General features: G+C 43.0%; 1 protein-coding gene across 3 annotated transcripts in view; it reads right to left on the bottom strand.

The window, feature by feature from the left end:
- LOC126198473 (ribosomal RNA-processing protein 8) overlaps positions 1-13450 on the bottom strand; it is a 107746-nt gene that overhangs the window by 10210 nt on the left and 84086 nt on the right. For all 3 annotated transcript variants that reach the window (XM_049934827.1, XM_049934828.1, XM_049934826.1), the window contains one exon: positions 7089-7328. In XM_049934827.1, the coding sequence (XP_049790784.1) occupies positions 7089-7328 (240 nt within the window). The remainder of the gene's footprint in view (positions 1-7088; positions 7329-13450) is intronic.

The raw sequence follows: 13450 nt of genomic DNA, 5'->3' as shown, positions 1-13450 counted from the left end.
CCAGGATTTCTTAGTCCCACATCATCTTAAACTGAATTCAAAAGGGCATTAATCTTGTCTGGCAGGGAAAACAGTTTTCATGTTAAAATTTCTTAAAAATTCTCTCAATATTAGCTGATACGCTCCTAGCATACAGTAGAGTAGCAACTGGTGTAGATTCATCTTGCTGCACTTCCAGTATTAGTCTTCTTTTTCTGAAAGAATCCATTCTGTTTCAATACATGTGCTGTTAAAAAGACCATATCTGATGCACAAAGCTTACCATAAGAAGTTAAACATCTGAAGTCTATATGAGGGTGATTCAAATGAAAACCTCAAAAGTTCCTTAAAATTTAGAAATATGTGTGGAGGAGTTTGTAGGAGGCAGAAGTGTTTCTTGAGGCTCAGAAAATGACCAGTAGGTGGCAGAGTGATGCTAAAATGCGGGAGAAGTCAGCAGTGCCCCCAAAAAAACAGCCGTCCCGCTTCAACATGCACTGTGATTGAGCAGTGATCTGTGATGTGTTTTTTGTATAATGAAGTGGCAAACCAACTGAAATTCATTTTACAATGACAGTGCAATATGGTGATTCATGTTTTGTCATTGCAGAAAGTGTACAAATGGTGTAGGAAGTTTAAAAGGGGTGTAAATTCCATGGAGGGTGCAACAAGACAAGGGCAGGCTTAGCACACAGCAACAGGTGACAACATTGCGTTAGTGGAGGATAACAGGATAACAGACATGTAACTCTGAACAAAATAGCCACAAGTTTGAAGATAAGTATTAGTTCAGCACATTGTTCACAATTTGCTGCACTTCAATAAGGTGTCTGCAAAATGGGTGCCACATCAGTCTGGTACATACTCCTAATTCACCAGACCTTCTGCCTAATGACTTTCATCTGTTGCAACAGGAGGCAGGCATTTCAGTAGTGACAATCTGATGAAAACAGCACTGCATGACTGGCTACCCACACAAGTAAAAGAATTCTTTCATTGAGGTATCTATGCACTTCCAAGGTGGTGGAATATGTGCATTCATCCATCAGGGAGACTACGTTGAAAAATGACATTTAAGTTTCTTGTTCATTGTTCCAATTGAAAATATTATAGCATTTTTAAAATTCTCATTTGAATCACCATCATATATAAATGGAACTGATACTCTGTGAAGCAGATCCACCATGCCTTGGTGTTTAGACCATCATAGGAAATACAGCAATCTGAATCTACATCAGTTGCTTTACTATTAATACTTTTGGGACAGGTGTGTGGAACATTACTGCTGCATAAGATTACAACATTCCAAAAATCCATGGCTGCAAAGCCTTGGTTAGCTGTGTGGCACACAATGAAATATAATGAGAGCAGAAATACATGGTTTTTGTTTGCCTCTACCACTGGTGCTACTACTTGTACCTTTTGCAGTGGGACCAGCACTTGCCACATGCACTGAGTACAATTTACTGACTGTATAGGGGTGCCAACTCCAGTATAGGATCAGGTCATCAAGACTCAGCAATAGTTGCAACTTATCTGAAGGTGATGGCCAGATGGACACGAAATGTATTCGCAGTTGCGAATGCGGACAACCATCAGCTGTATAATGGAATGACACCAATAAAAATTTGTGCTGGACTGGGATTTCCTGCTTATCACAAGCTGTGGCCTTACCATTACGCTCTCTGACCACGACTCAGTGCCAGAACCAAACTTCCATATGTCGTCAACCATATGTCAACAACGAGTACTCTTACATCCATTATGTATATTCTCGTACAAGGGAGACATTAAAGTGAAAGTCCTTGACAGTGTCAGCAGATAAATATGAGGCTGCAATGCCTGTGTTATTCTGAAATACGATGCAATGTTCCTTTGGGCATGCTTGCATGTCAAAAGGGACAGGCACTGCGGTGACTACGGCTGTTATTAAATACATGAAATGTATTCGCAGTTGTGAATAGGGACAACCGTCAGTTGTATAATGAAAATCTGTGCCAGACGAGGACTCAAACCCAGATTTCCTGCTTATCAAGAGTGGTTGCCTTATCAATTCCGAATAACACAGGCACTGCAATATTGTCAAAATATTGGGTTGACTTGACTTGAAAGATTTGGCTGCAACTCAAGAAGAGTATCATAAGTTACTCTGTCAACAAAGCCTATGAAGTCTACTCAGATTGTCGATAACAACCACTGTCTGCAATACCATCAAGAGTGACACAGCCATACAAGAACATATTTTTAACCTATTTCTATATCATAACACATAAAATCTTAAGCCAAAATTGCAATAGCAAAATGAAACAGTTAAAAACAAACACAGGATCATTTAAAAAAAATTATAAACACACTGCAGACTCTTATTATAAGAAGTTACTAGTGGCACAATTATTTCAACCAGGACTTGATTATCTGTTACGTTTTAAACGCAATAATAAAACTGCTATGTTCAGTTTTGCCAATGTAGTACTTCTTGAAACAAAATTGTTCAAGCTGTTGTGGCCTTGTGTTGTCACACTGCCTGTTGGCTTCTGTCTTGCGTTCTTTGGCCAACTTTCGTTTAGTGATTGTTCTGACATGTTGCCCACACCCACAGATTGTATGTACCTATCATGCAAATGTCAGAGCTATTCCCTGGCCATTACCACTGTGGTTCTTCCTTTGCTGCCTGCAACGATTGTTTACTGCAGCAAGGAGTTCAGGATCCATTTAGCTTGAGGCTTTCCCCTTTCTTGTTGAAGCTACTCTCATGTTTGTCGATTTCTATGGCTTCCTCTAAACAATCAGGCATGGTAGTTCTTGTTCACAGTGAGAACTTTCGTGTCAGAGAATTTTATTATGAGGCTGGTTATTGCAGGTTGGTCCCTTTTGTCCTTACCCAATCTGATACTTTCTTTGATCTTCTTGGTCGGTTTGTAAATAGTCTTTATACTATGTTTGTCCAATATACAGCCGACTCCACCCATCATGCTGGGGCTGTATGGCAGATAGGTCTTACCCAATATTTCTTTTTCTTGTTGTGTCACTTCGCTGAGTGTTACATTTTGTGATATTTTTTTATGCAGCTGGTGGAGTATCTCTTCCGCCATAGGATGCTTTTCAGGTGTTTCATCCTGCATCTAAAGTGCTGAGGCTCACATATTTGTACTGTGTACATTACAAGCATATCAATGATTCCACTTTTCTGGCTTGGGTGAGGATTTGACAGTTTGTGCATGTAATGGCCTGTATGTGTCAGTTTTTGGTACACACTGTATTCCAGGTTATCTGCCTTGTAAACAGCACACCTGGAAAGGGTAGCTGTTTGTCCTTTTCTACCACAACAGCAAATCTTATGTTGGGAAGTGGACTGTTCAAATGTCCTACTAATGCACTGACTGATGAACATGAGACAGAAGCTCACAGGCAATATGTCAGCAAGTGGCAAGAAAAGCCTCAATAGTTTTGTTTCAGGAAGTACCACACAGGTAAATATAATAAGCAAAACTGAACAAAGCACTTTTACTATTGTTTTTAACACATAACAGATAGTCGAATACTGGGTGAAATACCTGTGACTCTACTAACTTCTTGGAAGATGAGATCATAGCCTCTATAATTTCTTAAAATGGTGTTATGTTTATGTTTAGTTATAATTATTTAATTATGCTATTGCAATTTCGGCTTCTGTGCTAGGAGAGAGTCTCAGACTCTAAAATGAGAGGGACCTACCTCTACTGAGGAATTTATTAGTTTTCTTGACTGATTATTACTTTGGTACAATATATTCACTTAACAATATCTGCTTGGCTGCTTTGTGTATGCACTTTACTTTGAGGTGCAAAAGGAGAAACCATGGTTACTAGAATACACGTATCCGCCACCTGACACTGACATCACAGGCAACCCTGTTGCCACTCAGTAGTGTGCTGCTGAAATAACCTTTTGTGTTCTCATTGCATTTTTGAGTGAATACAATGTTTTGTAATGGATGTGACTGCTGCCAGTGATAATTTTGCAATTATGTAACCACACAATAATAAGTATTTCTGCCTACTGAAGTGCAGTCATTACATTTGTTTATGTTGAGGGTCAACAACCAAACTCTGCACCAAGCATTGATCCTCTGTAGTTCTCCTTACAATTTCCTGCACTTTTCTAGCGTTGCGACTTCACTATGTACAGGGTGTCCCATTTATCTTGGTCACCCAAAATAACTTTTTCTGGTGTGTTAAATGAAAAGTTGTTTCAACCAATGCTTTTTAATATCATTGGGTAATTTTTGCTGTGGGTATACATTTTATGCATTCCCACAGATGTAGGAGATATGAGGAAAGGGTTAGATTTTTTAAACTGGAATCATGTACATTTTATTCAAGAATACACTTACCCTCTCCATGAGCTAGTCAAAAATTTATCACACTGTACCATTTTTGTCAACGGAACATAGATGTGCAAACAATAAACAATACAAAGTTTGTGAAGAAACCGAGCTGTTTGTTGCCTTGTTTGCACCCATTGTAATGCTGTAATAAAGGTGTGGCGTCTGTTTACAATTTCTGACTCAAGTAAACAGGTAAATCCCCAGCTCCCCTACGCACTTCATTTCTTGCTGCTTTTGCATACAGTAGACAGGCATCAGAGTAACTTAGCAACTGCATGGCAGTAGCACACATTGTGAATACAATTATTGTTGTGTAAAGGTGTATGAAGTACATGCATGATGATAAGGTAGAAATGCTGCTGTTCTGTGGTGAAAGAATATTGACAGGAAATAATTTAGTACCTTGCATTTTTAAGTTCAGTGCTGTTGGAAACATTATGATTATTGTGTTGCGGTGGTAAGTTATGGGACCAAACTGCTGAGGTCATCAGTCCCTAGGTTTACACACGACTTAATCTGACTTAAACTAACTTGCCCTAAGGACAACAGACACCCATGCCCAAGGGAGGACTCGAACCTCCGATGGGGGGCAGCTGCGGGAACCCTAGTAAGGCACATCAGACCGCGTGGCTACCCTGTTTGGCAATTATTATGTAATTATGTCGACCTTGTACTCTACTCTACATACCTGTACTGTAATTTGCTACAAGTAGGTGAAATTCTGTCTCTCTCAGTGTAATTCTGAGTTACTTAAAATAAAATGGTTTTATTAAATGGCCAAGGGTTCCTTTTCTAACTGTCAATAACAAGTGGTTATGATGGGACAGTACATCTAACAAAGTGTTATGTTTTAAAGTAAAGATGATAAATAAACTAATACATTAGTTAATGATACTAATACAGTAATATTTATGACAATAATAATAAGTCAGAGAGGAGACAAAATGTGCCTGAAGAATTGGGTTTGGTCTACTCAAGCTCTTGGTAAAATAATCATCTAACATGCTCTTTGAATTCAGACTCGTGCTCAATGTTACACCAAGAAATGCCTTAACTTCTTTCAATGAAACATCTTTCCGTAAGTGTGCACAGAATGTTTTGTTAGAGTCGACATTTTCTGTATTTCACAGACTTTCCTGTTACATGTGATACATCATAAGTTATTCTCTTTCTTCTTTACCACTAACTTTAGGTTCACTGCAACAGACCATTTTCAAGTGGTGTGTTGGACATATCACAAGGTGTTACCACATCGGATGTAGCAACAAAGTCAAATGAATACACCTTGTGATCAGGTAATGATTTTGCCAAATTGGCTTCTCCACAGCCAAAATCAGCAATCACAGTCTTAGTAGGCCTACAAAAATATCAAAAGTATTAGTATTTGAAGAGTTATTAATAAGGAAGGAGCAAGAAGATTCCTCTTTCTCATGCTCATCTATAAACTCTCTTTCATCCTCAGTATCCTCCAAAAGCCGTTCCCAAATATCATCATATATATGCCTTCTGCCTGCCATCTCTATAAAAGCAAAAATTATGCGGTAAGGACACAATCACTTACATATGACTAAGCATATAGAGTGGTCAACTTACACTCTCTGGTGAACAAAGTTGGTACTATGTGATGAAATGCACTGAAAGCATGTTATAGCAGAACAGATGAAAAAAACTAACAAGAACAGCGTGTCAGACAGTCTTCCATTGGAACAAAGTGGAAAATCTGTATCTTGGATACGTTCTAACAGTGGAGTGGAAAGGGTTAATTATAAATCAGTCACTACTCAAACACCTCAAATCACTATTTGTCTGGATCACAAGCACACTTTAAGGAAACAACTTATTAACGAAGGTGCATAATCTTTGTAGCTACTCCCTTACAGTGTTCCCACTGAAAAACGGTATCCCATACATAATACCTGAATTACAGACATATCACAAAGATGTAGCCATGCAAATATTTAACTTCATAAGACAGTTTTTCAATGTAAGCAGTTATGACAGAAACCACATGATCAATGAAAACTTTTAATTTGGTTACCAAATTTGATTTCTTTTTCTTTCCCTCATGTTTAATGAATTTAAATGAAGAGAGCTGTAGAACAGTTTAAAATTTGAACAGTCTGGGTAGATATTCCAATCACAGTCACATTAGCGCTGTTGCTTTCTTCTTCTTCATGGAGGGAACTGTGACAGGACTAAACTATGTAGACATGCTCCAAAACCAGTTGTTTCCTCAGCTTGAAGATGATTCAGATGACTTCATGGTGCCCCGCCTCATTTCTCTAAGCACAACATTTCAGGACGCTGGATTGGAAGAGCAGGAGCAAAACATGAACTTCATCACCTCACAGGTCTCCAGACCTCACACATTGTGACTTTCATATGTGGGGTTAGGTACAAGACCACATTTTTAGCCCCCCCCCCCCCCCCCTCCATGAAGAAGAAAGCAACAGTGCTAATGTGGCTGTGATTGGAATATCTACCCAGGCTGTTCAAATTTTAAACTGTTCTACTGCTCTCTCCATTTAAATTCATTAAACATGAGGGGAAGAAAAAGATATCAAATTTGGTAACCAAATTAAAAGTTTTCGTTGACCATGTGGTTTCTGTCATAACTTCTGCTATGCCTGACACTCTTGAAAGTCTAAGACATTGCATTATTGAAGCTGTGAATTCAAGAACAAGAAACTGACACACAAGAACAATACACACAAAAAAATGTACTAAATTTTGACTTTCTTACCCATTCTTGAGAACACGATTAGCCTCCAAGATGTAACTTGACAAGTTGCTTCCCATAAGTGACAGGCAAAAGACGACGATGTCAACACTCTCATTTTCAAGTGGTGTGTTGGACATATCACAAGGTGTTACCACATCGGATGTAGCAACAAAGTCAAATGAATACACCTTGTGATCAGGTAGTGATTTTGCCAAATTGGCTTCTCCACAGCCAAAATCAGCAATCACAGTCTTAGTAGGCCTACAAAAATATCAAAAGTATTAGTATTTGAAGATTTATTAATAAGGAAGGAGCAAGAAGATATGTAAGGAAACCATTTTCTCAAAAACAGCTATGAAAGTACAATTTCTGTTGCCACATCAACAAATCTTCAAAAACAATTACATCTGCCGTGACTTTTATCATCTGACATCACTTCTATGCACCTCAAATATTTTGATTGGAATTTTAATTCTTACATAACTAGTTAAAAATTAGAAAAAGAACCATCCAAAGAGGAGGTTCATAAAAATCTTTCAATTTTTTAAGTTGAATAAATACAGTATTGCTCCCTCTTTGAAACCTCACCATCTCCAGGCAACTTTACTTTTATTAAACTTAAAATTTGTTTACAAATCTCATGGCTTCTGAAGCATTATTATGTCCATATTTCTGATTAATTCTTTGCACTATACAAACATTTAAGGAAGACTTCAAAATCCTGTACAGTTTTCTCTTCACTGTTGATTGCTATGCAGTTTGTTATTTTAAATGATGAAATGTGATGTCAGCTCAATGAAAGTTTCTGTTACGCTAACATAAATTCCAGGGTGAAAAGAATAAAAAGTAATGAGAAAAGGCGATCAATTATCTGTAGTCGATTGATGTGCAGATTACAGATACATGTAATAGCACAAAGACATTAAGTTACTAGCTTTTAAGCTACCATTGTTTTTCTACACTCTCTGTTATGTATAATCAACTAACAAGATACTGCAACACACTGTTAAGATGGCTGGGGTGAATGTGTTTGGTATATTTATTATTTACAACATAAATTTCTGTTTTAGTTCATCATACTCTCAGCAGTTTATTTTCTCTGATTGAATTTTCATTGTACTCTCTCTCATTCTCCATTTCCATTTTTGAATGTTTCTCTTATCATTTACTCTAAACTCATGCTGTCACTTTGATAAGTGCTTTGCTCCACTTGGGATTTTCATTTCTCTTGCTTTCTTTGTACTGGAAACACATTTTATCATACTCAAAATTTGCCATTACTTTTGCATTAAAATCTCCCAATATCTTGTGGAGGCATTTTTGCTGTTGTTTATCATTTACTATAGCTCTTCATACTGTTAATACTGATTTAGCTGAACTTCATGTAGCAAACTGTGGGTGTAGGGATAGCTGAGTGTGTCCATGGCCTGAAGCCATTGCTGAAGTTCCCTCAGCCCACTGGTAATATTCATCTAGCCCAGAATACTGACATTCCAAGAACTTGCATGTGGTAGCACAGTCTCTCTCAACAATACCAATGGTACGGCCTCTGACAACCCAAAAATGCGCAAACAGTTACAGTGCTTATAGATAGTATCTATCTGTATGCACTGTAACTGTCACTTGCACACTTTTGATATGATTTCTGCATTTTCAGAAATACAATTTTTTATATGTTATGATGATTTGAAAATGAGTCCTGGCCCAAAACTAGACATTGAGTGAATAAAAAAAGTGAACTTTGGACTGGTTTTTTTGTTGTACTGAAATAAGGGTAATCACCCTCATATTTAGGTAATGTTACATCCATGGCCCCAATAATTTTTTTGCCCATGCAACAACAAACTTAGGCAATTCTGAAAAACATTTAGCATCAAAATTGTAAAAAGGTTATTTAAAATAGTTATATATTATTTGGTTGGTTGGTTTGTGGGATTAAAGGGACCAGACTGCAACGGTCATCGGTCCCTTGTTCCAAAACTTAAAAACTACCACACAGAGTAAAAAAATGGATAATAGAGATAACAGACAACACAGGACAAGAAAAACTCAGACAAAGAACAGACATAACAAATTAAAATCACACGGAGTGTGGCGGTGGTTGGCCGACCATAGAATAAAAAAGGAAAAGCCAACCACCGAGAACACATTAAAAACTCAGTTTAAAACTGTAGGCCAAAGGCCAGAATCAACACAAAACAATAAAATAAAACATAAACACTCAACTTAAATGATAAAAACCACCTGCCCGAATAAAACGTAAAACTAAGCCAGCCATAGCAGGGTCATCAGTTAAAAGGGCAGGGAGCGTATCAGGCAGCGCAAATGTATGTCTGACCACAGCTAAAAGGGGGCAGGCCAACAAAATGTGGGCCACTGTCAAAGCCGCCCCGCAGCGACACAGAGGAGGGTCCTCCCGACGCAGTAAGTAACTGTGTGTCAACCGGGAGTGGCCAATGCGGAGCCGACAAAGGACGACTGAGTCCCTGCGGTTGGCTTGCATGGATGACCGCCACACAGTCGTCGTCTCTTTAATGGCACGAAGTTTATTGGGCGTGATCCGATCGTGCCATTCCGTGTCCCAAAGCGCAAAAACTTTTCGGCGGAGGACTGCTCGCAAATCAGTCTTTGGGAGGCCAATGTCCATAGATGGTTCACTGATGGCCTCTTTCGCCAGGCGGTCAACATATTCATTGCCCGGGATACCGACATGACCGGGGGTCCACACAAAGACCACAGAGCGGCCGCAACGGGCAAGAGTATGCAGGGACTCCTGGATAGCCATCACCAGACGAGAACGAGGGAAACACTGGTCGAGAGCTCGTAAACCGCCCAGGGAATCGCTACAGATCACGAAGGACTCACCTGAGCAGGAGCGGATATACTCTAGGGCACGAAAGATGGCGACCAGCTCAGCAGTGTAAACGCTGCAGCCAGCCGGCAATGAACGTTGTTCGGAATGGTCCCCTAGAGTAAGCGCATAACCGACACGACCAGCAACCATACAGCCGTCAGTGTACGCAATGCCAGAGCCCTTATACATTGCAAGAAGGGAAAGAACTGGTGGCGGAAGGCCTCCGGAGGGACTGAGTCCTTCGGGCCCTGTGCCAATTCCAGCTGAAGGCGAGGGCAAGGCACACACCATGGGGGTGTATGCAGAGGTGCCCTGAAAGGAGGCAGAAGAAGTAAGACCCCAAGCCCGGAGAGAAGCTCTCAGACGCGGACCGCGATCGTACAGCCCTGGGTCGACGTTCTGAAAGATGGACGTGCAACTCTGGGAATAGTAGCCGATAGTTAGGATGCCCGGGCAAGCTAAAAACATGGGCAGCATAAGCAGCCAGCAAACGTTGGCGCCGTAACCGCAGTGGAGGGACATCTGCCTCCACTAGCATGCTGTCCACAGGGCTGGTACGGAAAGCACCAGTGGCAAGGCGTATCCCGCTGTGGAGGATTGGGTCCAGCACCTGTAATGCAGATGGGGATGCTGAGCCATAAGCCAGGCTCCCATAATCCAGACGGGACTGGATTAATGCCTGCCAGGCTCCCATAATCCAGACGGGACTGGATTAATGCCTGGTAGAGCCGTAACAGGGTAGATCGGTCGGCGCCCCAGCGGGTGTGACTCAAGCATCTCAGAGCATTTAGATGCCGCCAACACGCCTGTTTAAGCTGCCGAATATGAGGCAGCCAAGTCAGCCGGGCATCAGAAACTACACCCAAAATCCTGTGGGTCTCCACCACAGCAAGGAGTTAGTCGGCAAGATAAAGCCGCGGCTCAGGATGGACCGTTCGGCGCCGGCAGAAATGCATAACGCAGGTCTTGGCAGCCGAAAACTGAAAACCATGTGCTACAGCCCAAGACTGCGCCTTGTGGATAGCGCCCTGTAGCTGACGTTCAACAGCTGCAATGCCAGTAGAGCTGTAGTAAAGGCAGAAGTCGTCAGCATACAGGGAAGCAGAGACAGAATTTCCCACCGCTGCAGCGAGCCCGTTTATTGCGAGTAAAAACAGGTAGACACTGAGGACAGATCCCTGTGGTACCCTGTTCTCCTGGACTCAGGAGGAACTACGAGAGGCCGCGACTTGCACGCGGAAGGTACGATACGACAGAAAATTTCAGATAAAGATCGGCAGAGGGCCCCGAAGACCCCATCCATGAAGCGTAGAAAGTATGTGATGACGCCATGTCGTATCGTACACCTTCCGCATGTCGAAAAAGACAGCGACCAGGTGCTGACGGCAGGCAAAGGCAGTATGGATGGCCGACTCCAGACTCACCAGATTGTCGGTAGCGGAGCGACCTTTATGGAACCCACCCTGAGACGGAGCCAGAAGGCCCCGAGACTCCAGTACCCAATTCAAGCGCTGGCTCACCATCCATTTGAGAAGCTTGCGAAGAACGTTGGTGAGGCTAATGGGGAGGTAGCTGTCCACCTCCAAAGGGCTCTTGCCCGGTTTCAAAATGGGGATGACAATGCTTTCCCGCCATTGCAATGGAAACTCACCCTCGACCCAGAGACGGTTGTAAAGGTCGAGTAGGCGTCGCTTGCAGTCCACTAAAAGGTGTTTCAGCATCTGACAGTGAATGCGATCTGGCCCAGGAGCGGTATCAGGGCAAGCGGCAAGGGCGCTGTGAAATTCCCACTCACTGAATGGAGCATTGTAGGATTCAGAATGGTAGGTGCGAAAAGAAAGGCTCCGACATTCCATCCACTTTTTAATGGAGCGGAAGGCCAGTGGGTAATTGGAAGAAGCGGAACTAAGAGCAAAATGCTCTGCCAAGCTGTTGGCAATTTCGTCGGAGTCTGTACAAACTGCTCCATTCAGTGAGAGCGCAGGGACGCTGACAGGGGTCCGATAGCCACAGAGGCGTCGGATCTTGGCCCAGACCTGCAATGGAGAGACATGGAGGCCAATGGTGGACACATACCGCTCCCAGCACTCCTGCTTGCTTTGGCGGATAAGGCAGCGGGCCCGTGCACGCAGCCGTTTGAAGGTGATCAGGTGTTCAATGCAGGGATGTCGCTTGTGACGCTGTAGCGCCCGCCGGTGATCTTTAATCGCCTCAGCGATCTCAGGCGACCACCAAGGCACAGTCCGCCGCCGCGGGGACCCAGAAGAACTGGAAATGGCAGATTCTGCGGCAGTAACGATGCTGGTGGTGACTGAGTGAACCACCGCATCAATGTCGTCACTAGAGAGAGGCTCAATAGCGGCAATGGAGGAGAACAAGTCCCAATCAGCCTTATTCATAGCCCATCTGCTGGGGCGCCCAGAAGAGTGACACCGTGGCAGTGACAGAAAGATTGGAAAATGGTCACTACCACACAGGTCGTCATGCACACTCCATTGGACAGACGGTAAGAGGCTAGGGCTACAGATCGATAGGTCAATGGTGGAGTATGTGCCTTGCGCCACACTGAAGTGTGTGGAGGCACCATCATTTAAAATCGAGAGATCGAGCTGCGCCAATAAATGCTCAATGGTGGTGCCTCGACCTGTTGCCACTGACCCACCTCATAGAGGGTTATGGGCGTTAAAGTCACCCAGTAATGAGAAAGGTAGCGGCAATTGGGCTATCAGCGCAGCCAGGACATGCTGCGCGACATCACCATCCGGTGGAAGGTAAAGACTGCAGACAGTAACAGCCTGTGGCGTCCACACCTGAACAGCAACAGCCTCTAAAGCTGTATGTAGAGGGACAGACTCGCTGTGAAGAGAGTTAAGGACATATATGCAGACGCCACCAGACACCCTTTCATAAGCTGCCCGGTTCTTATAATAACCCCGATAGCCACGGAGGGCGGGGGTTCGCATTGCTGGAAACCAAGTTTCCTGAAGTGCAATGCAGAAGAAAGGGTGAAGGCTGATAAGTTGGCGGAGCTCAGCTAGATGGTGGAAGAAACTGCTGCAGTTCCACTGGAGGATGGTATTGTCCATGTCTGAGAAAGATGTGACGGGACCGGGATGGCAGATTACGCCGCTGGGTCACCTGCTGCCTCCGAATGAGCACCTGTGCTAGTGCTTTCCATGGCGTCTGAGGGACCGGCGAGATCGAGGTCCTCAGCGGACGCCAGAATCTCCACCTCGTCCTCAGATGCAGTGCTTGTAGGAAGCGGTGGGATGGGTGTCACCGCAATGTCGTTTGCCTTGGGGACTTTCTTCTTCTTCTGTTTCTCTCGCTGTGCCTTCGGTGGTGCAGGCTTGGAGGGCTTCTCTGGGTCAGTCTCAGGGACGGACGACGACCGTGAGGCCCTACGACCAGGGACTGGTGGTTGTTTCAGCCACTTGCGGGTGTCCGCTTTTCCACTGGTCGGAATTTGCGAAGGTAGGTCCCCAAGGGACCCCTTCCTGGCGAGAGTAGCCAAAGAAGTCTTACTCTT

This window comes from Schistocerca nitens, chromosome 8, assembly GCF_023898315.1.
Source record: "Schistocerca nitens isolate TAMUIC-IGC-003100 chromosome 8, iqSchNite1.1, whole genome shotgun sequence".
In the NCBI taxonomy this organism is placed as follows: domain Eukaryota; kingdom Metazoa; phylum Arthropoda; class Insecta; order Orthoptera; family Acrididae; genus Schistocerca; species Schistocerca nitens.
The sequence above is the reverse complement of the archived record's forward strand: the minus strand, read 5'-3'. Positions and strand labels throughout refer to the sequence as shown.